At 43.5% G+C, this 13,055-nt stretch overlaps 1 protein-coding gene across 1 annotated transcript; it reads right to left on the reverse strand.

The window, feature by feature from the left end:
- Window positions 1–1,351: 1,351 nt before the first annotated feature.
- On the reverse strand, window positions 1,352–11,908 carry LOC121557809. The gene is made up of 2 exons (XM_041871271.2): window positions 11,862–11,908; window positions 1,352–4,754 (listed from the first exon to the last, which is right to left on the reverse strand). The coding sequence occupies exon 2, from the start codon at window positions 4,648–4,650 to the stop codon at window positions 2,128–2,130; it is 2,523 nt and encodes an 840-aa protein (XP_041727205.2). The 5' UTR covers window positions 4,651–4,754; window positions 11,862–11,908; the 3' UTR covers window positions 1,352–2,127.
- Between the last annotated feature and the right edge of the window lie 1,147 nt (window positions 11,909–13,055).

Here is a 13,055-nt window from a genome sequence, read left to right on the forward strand (position 1 = left end):
CCTCTCTCTCTCTCTCTCTCTCTCTTCCCCTTCAAACCCATCCTCTCTCTCTCTCTCTCCCCTTCAAACCCCTCCCCCCCTCTCTCTCTCTCCCCTTCAAACCCATCCTCTCGCTCTCTCCCCTTCAAACCCCTCCTCCCTCTCTCTCTCTCCCGCTCTCTTTTTCCTACTCCCTCCTTTATTTGTACCACTATGCTCCATACTGGCCGAACCGCCACCACACCGAGTAAAGTTTGATTGTTTGTTTATCAACGATTGATCGCTAGCCACAGCTTTCAGCCTCTCCTTCACTTCTCTCCGAGCTCAGAGTCAGATCGCTCTGCTACCACCGCTCACCGGAAAGAAGTCAGGCAAAACAAATGCAAATATACTGAACAAAAATATAAACGCAACATGCAACAACTTCAACGATTTTACTGAGATACAGTTCTTATGAGGAAATCAGTCAATTAAAATATACTAATTAGGCCCTAATCGATGGATTTCACATGACTGGGAATACAGATATGCATCTGTTGGTCACAGATACCTTAAAAGAAATGGGCCTCAGGATCTCGTCACGGTATTTCTGTGCATTCAAATTGCCATCGAACAATTGTAATTGTGTTCGTTGACCGTAGCTTATGCCTGCCCATACCATAACCCCACCGCCACCATGGGGCACTCTTTTCACAACGTTGACATCAGCAAACCGCTCGCCCACCCAATGCCATACACGTGGTCTGCGGTTATGAGGCCGGTTGGACATACTGCCAAATTCTCAAAAATGACATTATGGTAGAGAAATTAACATTAAATTCTCTGGCAACAGCTCTGGTGGACATTCCTGCTGTCAGCATGCCAATTGCACGATCCCTCAAAATTTGAGACATCTGTGGCATTGTGTTGTGTGACAAAATGACACATTTTAGACTGGCCTTTTATTGTCCCCAGCACAAGCTGCACCTGTGTATTGATCATGCTGTTTGATCAGCTTCTTGATATGACACACCTGTCAGGTGGATGGATTATCTTGGCAAAGGAGAAATGCTCACTAACAGGGATCTAAACAAATTTGTGCACAACATTTTAGAGAAATAAGCTTTTTGTGCGTACATGGATCTTGTATTTCAGCTATGCAAACATGAAACTGTACATGTTGCGTTATACTTTTGTTCAGTGGATAAAAAAGACCGCTATCATTACAGTCTATTTCTATCTGCAGGGTGATGTTATATTATTCCAACAGTGCAGTGTATAACATCTGTTATCCTTATCATTTATTATCACCATGCTACTATACTGACATGTCATCGATGAAGACAATCTACCAACATAATACACTTTCAATGAAGAAGAGGCGTTACACAGATCGTTTGAACTGTTTTTATTTATAATTCTGTTGAAGGATAGTTGACAATATTTTCACAGTTTACAAGCAGATCATGACATAACAATACACTCATATTGTTAACTTTGGATGTCAGTTAGAGGTCTTCACTGTCCGGGTGGACCCAATATAGGGTGTGTCCTATTTGATTGTCATTGGATCTCAGGTCTATGTAACTACAGCTGATAGACCAGAATGGACCCGACCACGGCTCTGCATAGCCTATAGCATATCTAATATGGTGAAATGATTGACTTATAGAAGGACTAGCCAACATACACTGAACAAAAATACATAAAGACCTATTAGTTACCCAGAAGAGCAACTTGGCTGATAAACGTTATTGTTTGGTAACTCTGGGCGGTCTAGACCCAGACTCGTTGTCCTCGGTACGGGGTCCAACTTTTTGGACCCGTGAAGACCTCTAATGACAATACAAACCAGCCCTTCTACGGAGTTGAATTATGTATAAAAAATATTCACTCCTGAATTCTGTCATACTGATTCTATGGACTTTATAACTGTATTGTGTTAACTTTATAAATATTTATAACTGAATTCTTTCATACTGAGTCTATAGACTTACTTTGTATTCAATAGAATACTCCATAGGGCTCAAGGTCTAAAGTAGTGCCCTACAGAGGGAATAGGGTGCCATTTGGGACACTCAGCCTAAGTATTCAGCTCAAGGCCTATATAGAATATGCTACGGTTTTACATCTGGGACACAGCCCCAGCCTTCTCAGATGCAGTACTGCTCATTTAAACAGGAAGGCTCTAGGGCAGGTTTCATTTTGGACAAACCTATCGACGACCTTGTCGTGAAAGTCTGACCCAAGTCCTTGAATGAAGTCCTTCTCAACAGAGAGCACGGACAGTGCATTCAGTCTGCCGTTGTTCTGTTGCCAAGCGACTGCGGATCCTGAGGCGTTCCGAGAACACGGCAACGCCTGGATTCTTTTCAGAGTGGGGAACCTTCTATCAGACTCGGCGGTCTGCATGGGAGTGGTGATGACGATTTTGAGAAGAGAGACCGTCTCTGACAAAACATCCTGGAGGTTGTGCTCGCCGATTGTTTTCAATAAAGACAGCGCCGTTGTACCACTGTGGAGCTCCGTGTGTCGATACAGAGAGGTCAGTTCACTTTTCAGCTTCCCAGTGTTACCCACCGGCCATAGCTTGGCAGCACACTGTAGGGCTGAGCACGGGAAACTATCTAAACCGACGAACTTAGAGAAGAGCGTGGGATTCACCAGTTTGGCCGCGATTAAATGGTCACTACTTTGAGAAAACCTGTGACGCACATGTGTGATGACGATGTCACATGCCTTCCTCATGACCGCTGCAGTCGTCTTTGTGTCTCTCGTGTCGTTGTCAGAGGCGGGGCCTACTACGTGTGCTGTGGCCAGGGCCTCAGCTCTCCCCTGTTGGTCTTGAACGTACTTCTTGAAACGGTCGACTGCCTGTTCGATGTCCGCCGCGACAATGTCCCTTTTGTGTATGTTGACAGTGAGAACATCCACCTGTTGCATGACCAGATAGAATAATTCCAGCAGTCGTAGGAACGTGGTGTCCCTGAGTTTGGCTGACAGGCCGTAAGCCTCTCTGATAAGGTCCTGGTCCCACACCGGCTGTGTCCTAATATCCTCCACACACTTCTGAAGAGCAACGCGATTCTCCCAAACCACACTGACCGTTTCCCGCTCACAATTCCACCCTGCGGCCATAGCTCTCTTAGGCCAATCCTTGAAGAAGGTCTCGAACGAAGACAAATCCGCGAAAAACACTTTGAGTTGGGTCGCTGTCGCCGAGCAGATCTGCTGGAGTGTGACACGGAGCGGGTGAGCGTAGCAGTGCACAAAGTTAGCATTGGGATAGGTGTGTTTCAGGTGAGTTTCCAAGTCGCGCACGTCAGCCCCGTCCACTGCTGCCGCCGCGACCCCGTCGTACGTCTGAGCAATCAGCTTGCGCTCCAGTTTCAGTGGCTCCAGCGAGTCCTTGACCGCGTCGGTGAGACCGGCGGCCGTTCTATCCTTCAGGTCCACAAACTCCCAAAACCTCTCGGTGACGGTATTGTCTGGAAGCATGTACCGTAGCACGACAGAGACCCGTCGTGGCGTACAGGAGTAGTTTGTTGCCCCTAGACGCTGATCTTCGGCCAGTTTGGCATTTTCCCCACTAATGGTTAAGGTCGGGATTGGGGGAGGGGACGCTGATCCTAGATCTGTACCTAGGGGTAAGGTCAACCTGGAGGAGACCTCCCCTGTCCACGGCGTGCCGTCCACCTGCACCGCTACGAAGCTAGAAGCCCACACCTCCTTGGCAATCGCCTCTCTGTACACCTCGTGCATACAGTTAAACAGTGTGTTTTGTACATAACCTCTTGGGTGCTTAAAGAAGCCGTGAGCATCGTAATGCCTCTGGAGCCTCGAGTCTCCCTCGCACATCGTCTCAAAGATGCACTTAAACATGGATGTGTTCAGGGAGTCCGACTCAACCCGGCCGCTCCGCCACGTCGCAGCCATGTGTCTCCCACACAGCGTGTAGCATTTGATCATTCTACCCAGCACGTACCTGTTCTCCTCTGTCTGCCTGTTGTGTATCTCCATGGAGCTTGGGTTTACGCTGACCAGCTGACCAGCGGTGTTAGTCTTCCCTAGAAGTCCCAGTTTCATGCCGCTTTCCAGATGAGCACTACAACTCTCGTGTTTGGAAATCCTTTCGGAGAGGTGCTTCAGGTCCTTGAAACCCACCGTTGACCAAGCGCCCTCCTTGCCGAATAAAAGGCAAGGGAAGCAGTAAAGCGCTTTTTTGGAGACGCTGGACGTCAGCCACGGTTTCTTATCGAACCACGAGGGGTTGAACGCACGGTTCGTGTCCTTTCCCTTTCTCCGGTGTTTGGGAAGTGCTGTTATTTCTACATCGGGTGGCTGGTGGGGACCGAGGCGCTTTATCTGGAGTTTCTCCTTCTGCGACAAAGTGTAACGGTTAGCAAGGAGAAAGTCCACATGGTTACTGATTGCTGTTGGGTTTCTGGCCTGGTTCAAGCTCTCATCACATGTATCTTTATGTTTACTAGGATCCCCATTAGCTGACACGATGATGAAAGCTAATTGTGGGAGGATTGGTGGGAGGATTGGTGAGAGGATTGGTGGGAGGATTGGTGGGAAGGAGCTGGAAGTCTTTTTCCGTTTGGGAGGACAAGTCACACCTTGGCTGCACGCCTTACAAGTGTGCCTTCTCAACTCCTCTGGCTCATAGAAACTAGTGAAGCAGTCCATGCAATGGTGATGTTTCCGTCTTGAGTTCCTCTCTCTGTGTTGTTCGTGGTTTCCTGGTGATGTGGAACTGGGCTCGCTGAGTGAGCCGGAGTTGGAGCTCTCGCCTGTGGGAATATATGAACAGATTTGGGATTAGAATCAGAAAAGTAAAAAAAAAAAAATACATTGATTATTTAGAATTCAGGTGTGATAAAACACCAATTAACACAAAGGCATCTCCCCAATTAAATTACAGCACCTATCAGAATGTATGAGGTTAAAGTGGAAGTTGACCTAAAATCCCCAATTTCCCAAGTGATTCCATACATTTAAACTAGTTAGGTGGAGTTTGCCTTCTCCCCCTCTCTCTCCCTGCAGTCTAGAACTGGAAAGCTGCTAAAAGGGTCAAGTGACCCGTGACGTGTCTTTCTGTACTGCTAACTCTGCTCTGTTGTCAGTCAAAGAGCAATTGTGTAATCTGCGAATTGTGGACGGATTATTTTATTTATTGAAAGCGTACTGCCAAAATCAGCTATTTTTATCAAAATTGCTATCGGTTTTGAGTCAGGGAATGTGTACTTTCCCACCTAAAACGATTGCGATTATTTTGTGTGTCCGACTGCAACAACAGCGGAGATCGGTAACAACTGTGCATGTGCGCTCTCGTGGGGCAAACTCTGTGACCAGTGGAGGCTGGTGGGAGGAGCTATAGGAGGACGGGCTCATTGTAATGGCTGGAATGGAATAAATGGAACTGAGTCAAACGTGTGGTTTCCAACCATTACACGCTGTCATACACGTCGATCCAGAACATCCCAAACATGCTCAATGAGTATGCAGGCCATGGAAGAACTGGGACATTTTCAGCTTCCAGGAATTGTGTACAGATCCTTGCGACATGAGGCCCTTTATTATCGTGCTGAAACATGGAGGTGATGGCGGCAGATGAATGGCTCAACAATGGGCCTCAGGATCTCGTCACGGTATCTATGTGCATTCAAATTGCCGTCGATAAAATGCCATTGTGTTCGTTGTCCGTAGCTTATGCCTTCCCATACCATAACCCTACCGCCACCATGGGGCACTCCGTTCACAACGTTGACATCAGCAAACCGCTCTCCCACACAACGCCATACACGTGGTCTGCGATTGTGAGGCCGGATGGACGTACTGCCAAATTTTCTAAAACAACATTCAATTATCTGGCAACAGCTCTGGTGGACATTCCTGTGGCATTGTGTTGTGGCAAAACGGCACATTTTAGAGGGCAGCACAATGTTGCCTTTTATCCATACAGTTAACCACATCATTTATAACTAGGGATGCAGCAGAGGTAATGCTAAAAGTCTTAAACCCGAATGATGTACAGTACCAGTCAAAAGTCTGGACACACCTACACATTCAAGGGTTTTTCTTTATTTTTGCTATTTTCTACATTGTAGAATAATAGTGAAGACATCAAAACTATTAAATAACACATATGGAATCGTGTAGTAACCAAAAAAAGTGATAAACAAATCAAAATATATTCTATATTTTAGATTCTTCAAAGTGAGCCACCTTTTGCCTTGATGACAGCTTTGCACAGTCTTGGCATTCTCTCAACCAGCTTCATGAGGAATGCTTTTCCAACAGTATTGAAGGAGTTCCCACATATGCTGAGCACTTGTTGGCTGCTTTTCCTTCACTCTGCGGTCCAACTCATCCCAAACCATCTCAATTGGGTTGAGGTCGGGTGATTGTGGAGGCCAGGTAATCTGATGCAGCACTCCATCACTCTCCTTGGTCAAATAGCCCTTACACAGCCTGGAGGTGTTTTGGGTCATTGTCCTGTTGAAAAACAAATTATAGTCCCACTAAGCGCAAACCAGATGGGATGGCGTATCGCTGCAGAATGCTGTGGTAGCCATGCTGGTTAAGTGTGCCTTAAGTAAATCACAGACAGTGTCACCAGCAAAGCACCCCCACACCATCACACCTCCTTCTCCATGCTTCACAGTGGGAACCACACATGCGGAGATCATCTGTTCACCTACTCTGCGTCTCACAAAGACACAGCGGTTGGAACCAAAAATCTCACATTTGGACTCATCAGACTAATGGACAGATTTCCACCGGTCTAATGTCCATTGCTCGTGTTTCTTGGCCCAAGCAAGTCTCTTCTTCTTATGGTGTCCTTTAGTAGTGGTTTCTTTGCAGCAATTCGACCATGAAGGCCTGATTCACACAGTCTCCTCTGAACAGTTGATGTTGAGATGTGTCTGTTACTTGAACTCTGTGAAGCATTTATTTGGGCAATTTCTGAGGCTGGTAACTCTGGGTCTTCCTTTCCTGTGGCGGTCCTCATGAGAGCCAGTTTCATCATAGCGCTTGATGGTTTTTGCGACTGCACTTGAACAAACTTTTCAAATTTCTTGACATTTTCCAGATTGACTGACCTTCATGTCTTAAAGTAATGATGGACTGTCGTTTCTCTTTACTTATTTGAGCTGTTCTTGCCATAATATGGACTTCGTCTTTTACCAAATATGGCTATATTCTGTATACCCCCCTACCTTGTCACAACACAACTGATTGGCTCAAACGCATTAAGAAGGAAATAAATTCCACAAATTAACTTTTTACAAGGCACACCTGTTAATTGAAATGCATTCCAGGTGACTACCTCATGTAGCTGGTTGAGAGAATGCCAACAGTGTGCAAAGCTGTTATCAAGGCAAAGGGTGGCTACTTTGAAGAATCTCAAATATAAAATATATTTGGATTTGTTTAACACTTTTTGGTTACTACATGATTCCATATGTGTTATTTCATAGTTTTGATGTCTTCACTATTATTCTACAATATAGAAAATAGTAAAAATAAAGAAAAACCCAGGAATGAGTAGTTGTGTCCAAACTTTTGACTGGTACTGTACATTTAGAATACATTTCAAAGATAAGAAAGATCTTAGCTGAGAATTAATCAAGGATTCTAATATTTTAGCTAGGCTAGAAATTATTTAGGTCATAAGGGTCATCACCTTGGTGAAGGGGGAGTACATGGGCCGCTTTCCAAACCTTAGGTACCAGATATAATCGTCAGGTTAAAAAGTATGGGTTAATGATTCAGCAATCAGGGGGTTAGAGAGCTGCAGCAAAAATGGATGAAGCATATCAGCCCCAGTGGGCATCTAGCACATCACAGGGAGTAAATTGTTGAAATAAAAACAAAGATTCACTAGAAATAGTCCCCTGTAGCTCAGTTGGTAGAGCATGGCGTTTGCAACGCCAGGGTTGTGGGTTCGTTTCCCACGGGGGGCCAGTATGAAAATGCATGCACTCACTAACTGTAAGTCGCTCTGGATAAGAGCGTCTGCTAAATGACAAAAAAAAATTTTTTACATTGACAGGTTAACCATCGAGTCAGCTATAGGCTGGCAGAGGGAAGAGCAGTCGATTGACTGACCAGGGTCGATTAAACCACCGTTTCTCTCAAATAAAAAGCCTGCCGAGATAAAATGATGATTAAAAGCATCCCTTATCCTCCTTATTCTCCTGTTATGATGTCAGTCAGACAGAACTTGCATAGGCAGGGAAGAAGAGGAATTTGTAGGCTTCAGTGCATTTACTGTTTTCCAACATTTAGAAGGATCACCAGCAGAGTCAGAGCTTAAAAAGTAGCTTGATTTAACTTTCTTAAATCGAGATAGTAAATCTGTTTCTCAGTTGTCTGAAAGATTGGCAGTCCACTACAGAGTCTGGTTTCCTCACTATGGCTAATATTACCACTTAACCTTGATTAAACAGAATATTCTCATTTAAGTATATGGTTTAAATGGAATAGTAACTGAAGTGTTTCATTGTTTTCTCAGCTTATCATTTCCTTAAAACTGGTGAAACGGATGACATTTTGGACATTTTGCACAGGACCAATCTTTCCTCTGTTTTGGAGTTATTGCATTTCCTCCCCGGTCCCTAAACAAAACAGACAACTTTACCGGTGTTGACTAGATTACTAATGCATTCATACTATCAATGTAAGACATTATGCTGCTGAGCACTAGTTTATTTAGTCTTCTGGGGCAACAAGTTATGACAGAAGAGAAGCTGCATGTATCTAACTATAGTTGACAAACAAATGGCCTACCAAATGTCAGAAATTATAATATGGCCTACCAAATGTCAGAAATTATAATATGGCCTACCAAATATCGGAAATTATAATATGGCCTACCAAATATCAGAAATTATAATATGGCCTACCAAATATCAGAAATTATAATATGGCCTACCAAATGTCAGAAATTATAATATGGCCTACCAAATATCGGAAATTATAATATGGCCTACCAAATGTCGGAAATTATAATATGGCCTACCAAATGTCGGAAATTATAATATGGCCTACCAAATGTCGGAAATTATAATATGGCCTACCAAATATCTGAAATTATAATATGGCCTACCAAATGTCGGAAATTATAATATGGCCTACCAAATGTCGGAAATTATAATATGGCCTACCAAATATCTGAAATTATAATATGGCCTACCAAATGTCGGAAATTATAATATGGCCTACCAAATGTCAGAAATTATAATATGGCCTACCAAATGTCAGAAATTATAATATGGCCTACCAAATGTCGGAAATTATAAGCAGAAACGTGTCTAAATTAGGGGTGAAAGTAGCCAGTAGTAAATTATAGTAAATTAATTATGATAGGCTAAATTATTAGGGAATTATTATGGTGGATCTAACTGCGAAGGTAGCCTACTTTTTTTGAAGTGATTTGTTTGAAAATCAGATGAAAACAGCATCACACAACACCCATGATATGTGAAACAGCCTGCGCAGAACATAACAACTACAGTAAACAGAATAAGATGTTTACATGCCACAGTACCCCGTCTTAGATCAGCGTATCCCAGGCATTTTATCTGGGTTTCTCATAACAGGGATGGAAGCTTTTTCAGGTTATTGTAAACGGGATATGATGTTTATATGCGTCAACTCAAAAAACAGAATACTTGAGTATCACGAATAATAAACGGGATATGGGTGTGCATGTTAACGTGGTCAGTGGCTAAATCAGAGTAAGAACATGTCATGAAAAAAATCCCTTGAGAAAACGTTTTAAAATGCATCTTCTTTAATTAAACGAGGATTAGTATTTTGCCGTTTGGTATCTCTAATACATACTATGGGACAATGACCACTGAGATCATATGCAAATACTCCACTAGACAAATATTTATGGATGTTATTAGTAAGAATTGTATAAATCAATGAGGAGTTAACAGGGTTTTTCACATTTAGGATCACTTGAGTCAGATTAAAATCAATGCATATACTCTTTAACCCCCTAGAGTCGATGTCCGTGTCCCTGTGAAAATGTTCTTTGCATAATACAAAAATTCCCCATCAAAATCCATCTCTTTAAGATAGAGATAGTGTTTTTTTTTTTTTTTTCATGGGCTGCGTCTCAATCCACTGCATCCGACACAAAGCTTTCTTAGTGTCCAACAAGCTTTCTCTGCCCTTAACCTTGTTCTGAACATCACCAATACAACGGTCAAGTTGTTTGGTAAGAAGAATGCCCCTCTCCCCACCGGTGTGATTACTACCTCCTGAAGGTTTAGAGCTTGAGGTAGTCACCTCATACAAGTACTTGGGAGTATGGCTAGACGGTCCTTCTCTCAGCACATATCAAAGCTGCAGGCTAAGGTTAAATCTAGACTTGGTTTCCTCTATCGTAATCGCTCCTCTTTCACCCCAGCTGCCAAACTAACCCTGATTCAGATGACCATCCTACCCATGCTAGATTATGGAGACGTAATTTATAGATCTGCAGGTAAGGGTGCTCTCGAGCGGCTAGATGTTCTTTACCATTCGGCTATCAGATTTGCCACCAATGCTCCTCATAGGACACATCGCTGCACTCTATACTCTGTAAACTGGTCATCTCTGTATACCGGTTGCAAGACCCACTGGTTGATGCTATGCTTATTTATAAAACCGTCTTAGGTCAGTCACATTCTGTTAAAGGTCCCCAAAGCACACACATCCCTGGGTCGCTCCTCTTTTCAGCTCCCTGCAGCTAGCTGCACGAAACACTCAAACTGGACAGTTTTATCTCCATCTCTTCATCCAAAGACTCAATCATGGACACTCTTACTGACAGTTGTGGCTGCTTCGCGTGATGTATTGTTGTCTCTACCTTCTTGACCTTTGTGCTGTTGTCTGTGCCCAATAATGTTTGCACCATGTTTTGTGCTGCTACCATGTTTTGTGCTGCTGCCATGTTGTGTTGCTACCATGCTGTGTTGTCATGTGTTGCTGCCATGCATGGGTCCTCAGATCCTCAAAAAGGTTCTACAGCTGCACCATCGAGAGCATCCTGACTGGTTGCATCACTGCCTGGTATGGCAACTGCTCGGCCTCCGACTGCAAGGCACTACAGAGGGTAGTGCGTACGGCCCAGTACATCACCGGGGCCAAGCTTCCTGCCATCCAGGACCTCTATACCAAGCGGTGTCAGAGGAAGGCCCTAAAAATTGCCGAAGTTTCCAGCCACCCTAGTCATAGACTGTTCTCTCTGCTACCGCACGGCAAGCAGTATTTATATTTAGCCCCATGGCCATAAAAAATGTATTACAGATTATAAACATTGGTGTCCCTCCAGTGGTTTTCTTCGTCACTCGCGAGCATTTCATTGTCAGACATGTTTGTAGGTAGTTGTTTGCTTCGAATAACTACGGTCTATACAGTTTTTTAACGCATCTGTGATAGTGAATAAGGGCCTTACGTGCAGTTCTTACGTAAAGGGATTCCCCCACGAGAGCGCACATGTGCAATTACCTAGTTCTGCTGCTGTTGCAGTCACCCACATAAAATTATATAAAATAATCACAATTGTTTTAGGTGGAAAAGTTCAAATTTCCTCTGACTCAAAACCGATAGCACTTTTATTAAAATAGCTCATTCGTCCGTACGCTTTCAAGAAAACTAAGAATTTGTCTGCAATTGACAGATTTCTCAATCGCTCTTTGACTGACAAAGGAGCAGAGCTAGCAGTGCACATACACTTCATGAGTCGTGACCCTTTTTAGCAGCGTTCCAGTTCTAGACTGCAGGGAAACAAGGCAAACTCCACCTAACTAGATTCAATGTATGGAATTACTTGGGAAATGTTTGATTTTAGGTCAACTTGATTGTTTTGACATTGACGTCTCTCCATTACAACCTACCTGGATCAGCATTTCTCTCCTCTTCTACTTGGACCTCTCTCTTCTCCCCCTCTTCTACTTGGACCTCTCTCTTCTCCCCCTCTTCTACTTGGACCTCTCTCTTCTCCCCCTCTTCTTCTTCTTCTTTGATTTCTCTCTTCTCCGTTTCTTCTTTAACTTCTCCCTTGTCCTCCTCCTTTTTGACAATCACACTGAGTTCCAGTGTCTGACAGCAGTCCTCCAGCTTCACTGACACAGTCTCTGGACCAGGCTGTGAGCTTCTCTGGACTGGAACGCCACAGCCAGAACTCGGTTCAGACATGGTGGGCTAGAGGTGAGTCAGTAGAACCAGAGGCGGTATAAAGGTGACTTTCACAAACAGAAAGAGGTTATACCAAATTTGGAAAGGGATACAATGCAAACGTGTGTACACTGACGTGGTAGTAAACATAGCCATTTACATTTCAGTCATTTAGCAGACGCTCTTATCCAGAGCGATTTATGAGTGCATACATTTTCGTAATTTTTCGTAGCCACCAACAATACCTAAATACTACATTCTGGACAAAACAAAGTGTTAGCTAGCTAGAAAGCTACCTACCTATTTAGCGGCCGTCACTTTCCAACCCATGACAATGGCTAGTGTAACGTTGATGTTAGCTAGCTTGCAAGCTAGGATAACAACATGAGCTGTAAAAGACTCAAGAGATTGGCTGAAACATGCGTTAGTTAAACGACTCATTAAAGTTCGAAATAAAAATGTAAAAACATTTAAAAGAACTTCCTAGCTACCTGAAATAATTGTTCTTCAATTGTTTGTTTGGATGAGAATATCGATGGAGAACTATTTGACGCCAGCTAGCAATAACTTCCGGGTCACGTAATTTGGAGAAAATCCTTCAAAATAAGAGTCCTGTCCTTTAAACCTTGTAAATGGATTAGGAAAGCGAAATAAACGATTGGAAATGCTATCGTATACTGGTTATCAAACATTTATTTCTGCATTTATGATCAGCAATGTGTTTTATGTGTGTCGCCTTCTCCTATTATTTTGGAATTGCCTACTATTCAACTCATTAGCAGACATAGTATCTGTTACTTTAGTGTGTGTGTGTGTGTGTACTGTAAATGGTGTGTGTACTGCTCACATACTCCACATTGTGTTTAGAGAGACTAGCCCTAAAGACTAGCACTCTCTCCTCCCTTCCTTCCTCT

This window comes from Coregonus clupeaformis, unplaced genomic scaffold, assembly GCF_020615455.1.
Source record: "Coregonus clupeaformis isolate EN_2021a unplaced genomic scaffold, ASM2061545v1 scaf0087, whole genome shotgun sequence".
NCBI lineage: Eukaryota > Metazoa > Chordata > Actinopteri > Salmoniformes > Salmonidae > Coregonus > Coregonus clupeaformis.

What these genes read in the sequence shown, in the direction of transcription:
- LOC121557809 (XM_041871271.2), bottom strand. Translation starts at nt 4,650, where the DNA reads ATGGACTGCTTCACTAGTTTCTATGAGCCAGAGGAGTTGAGAAGGCAC.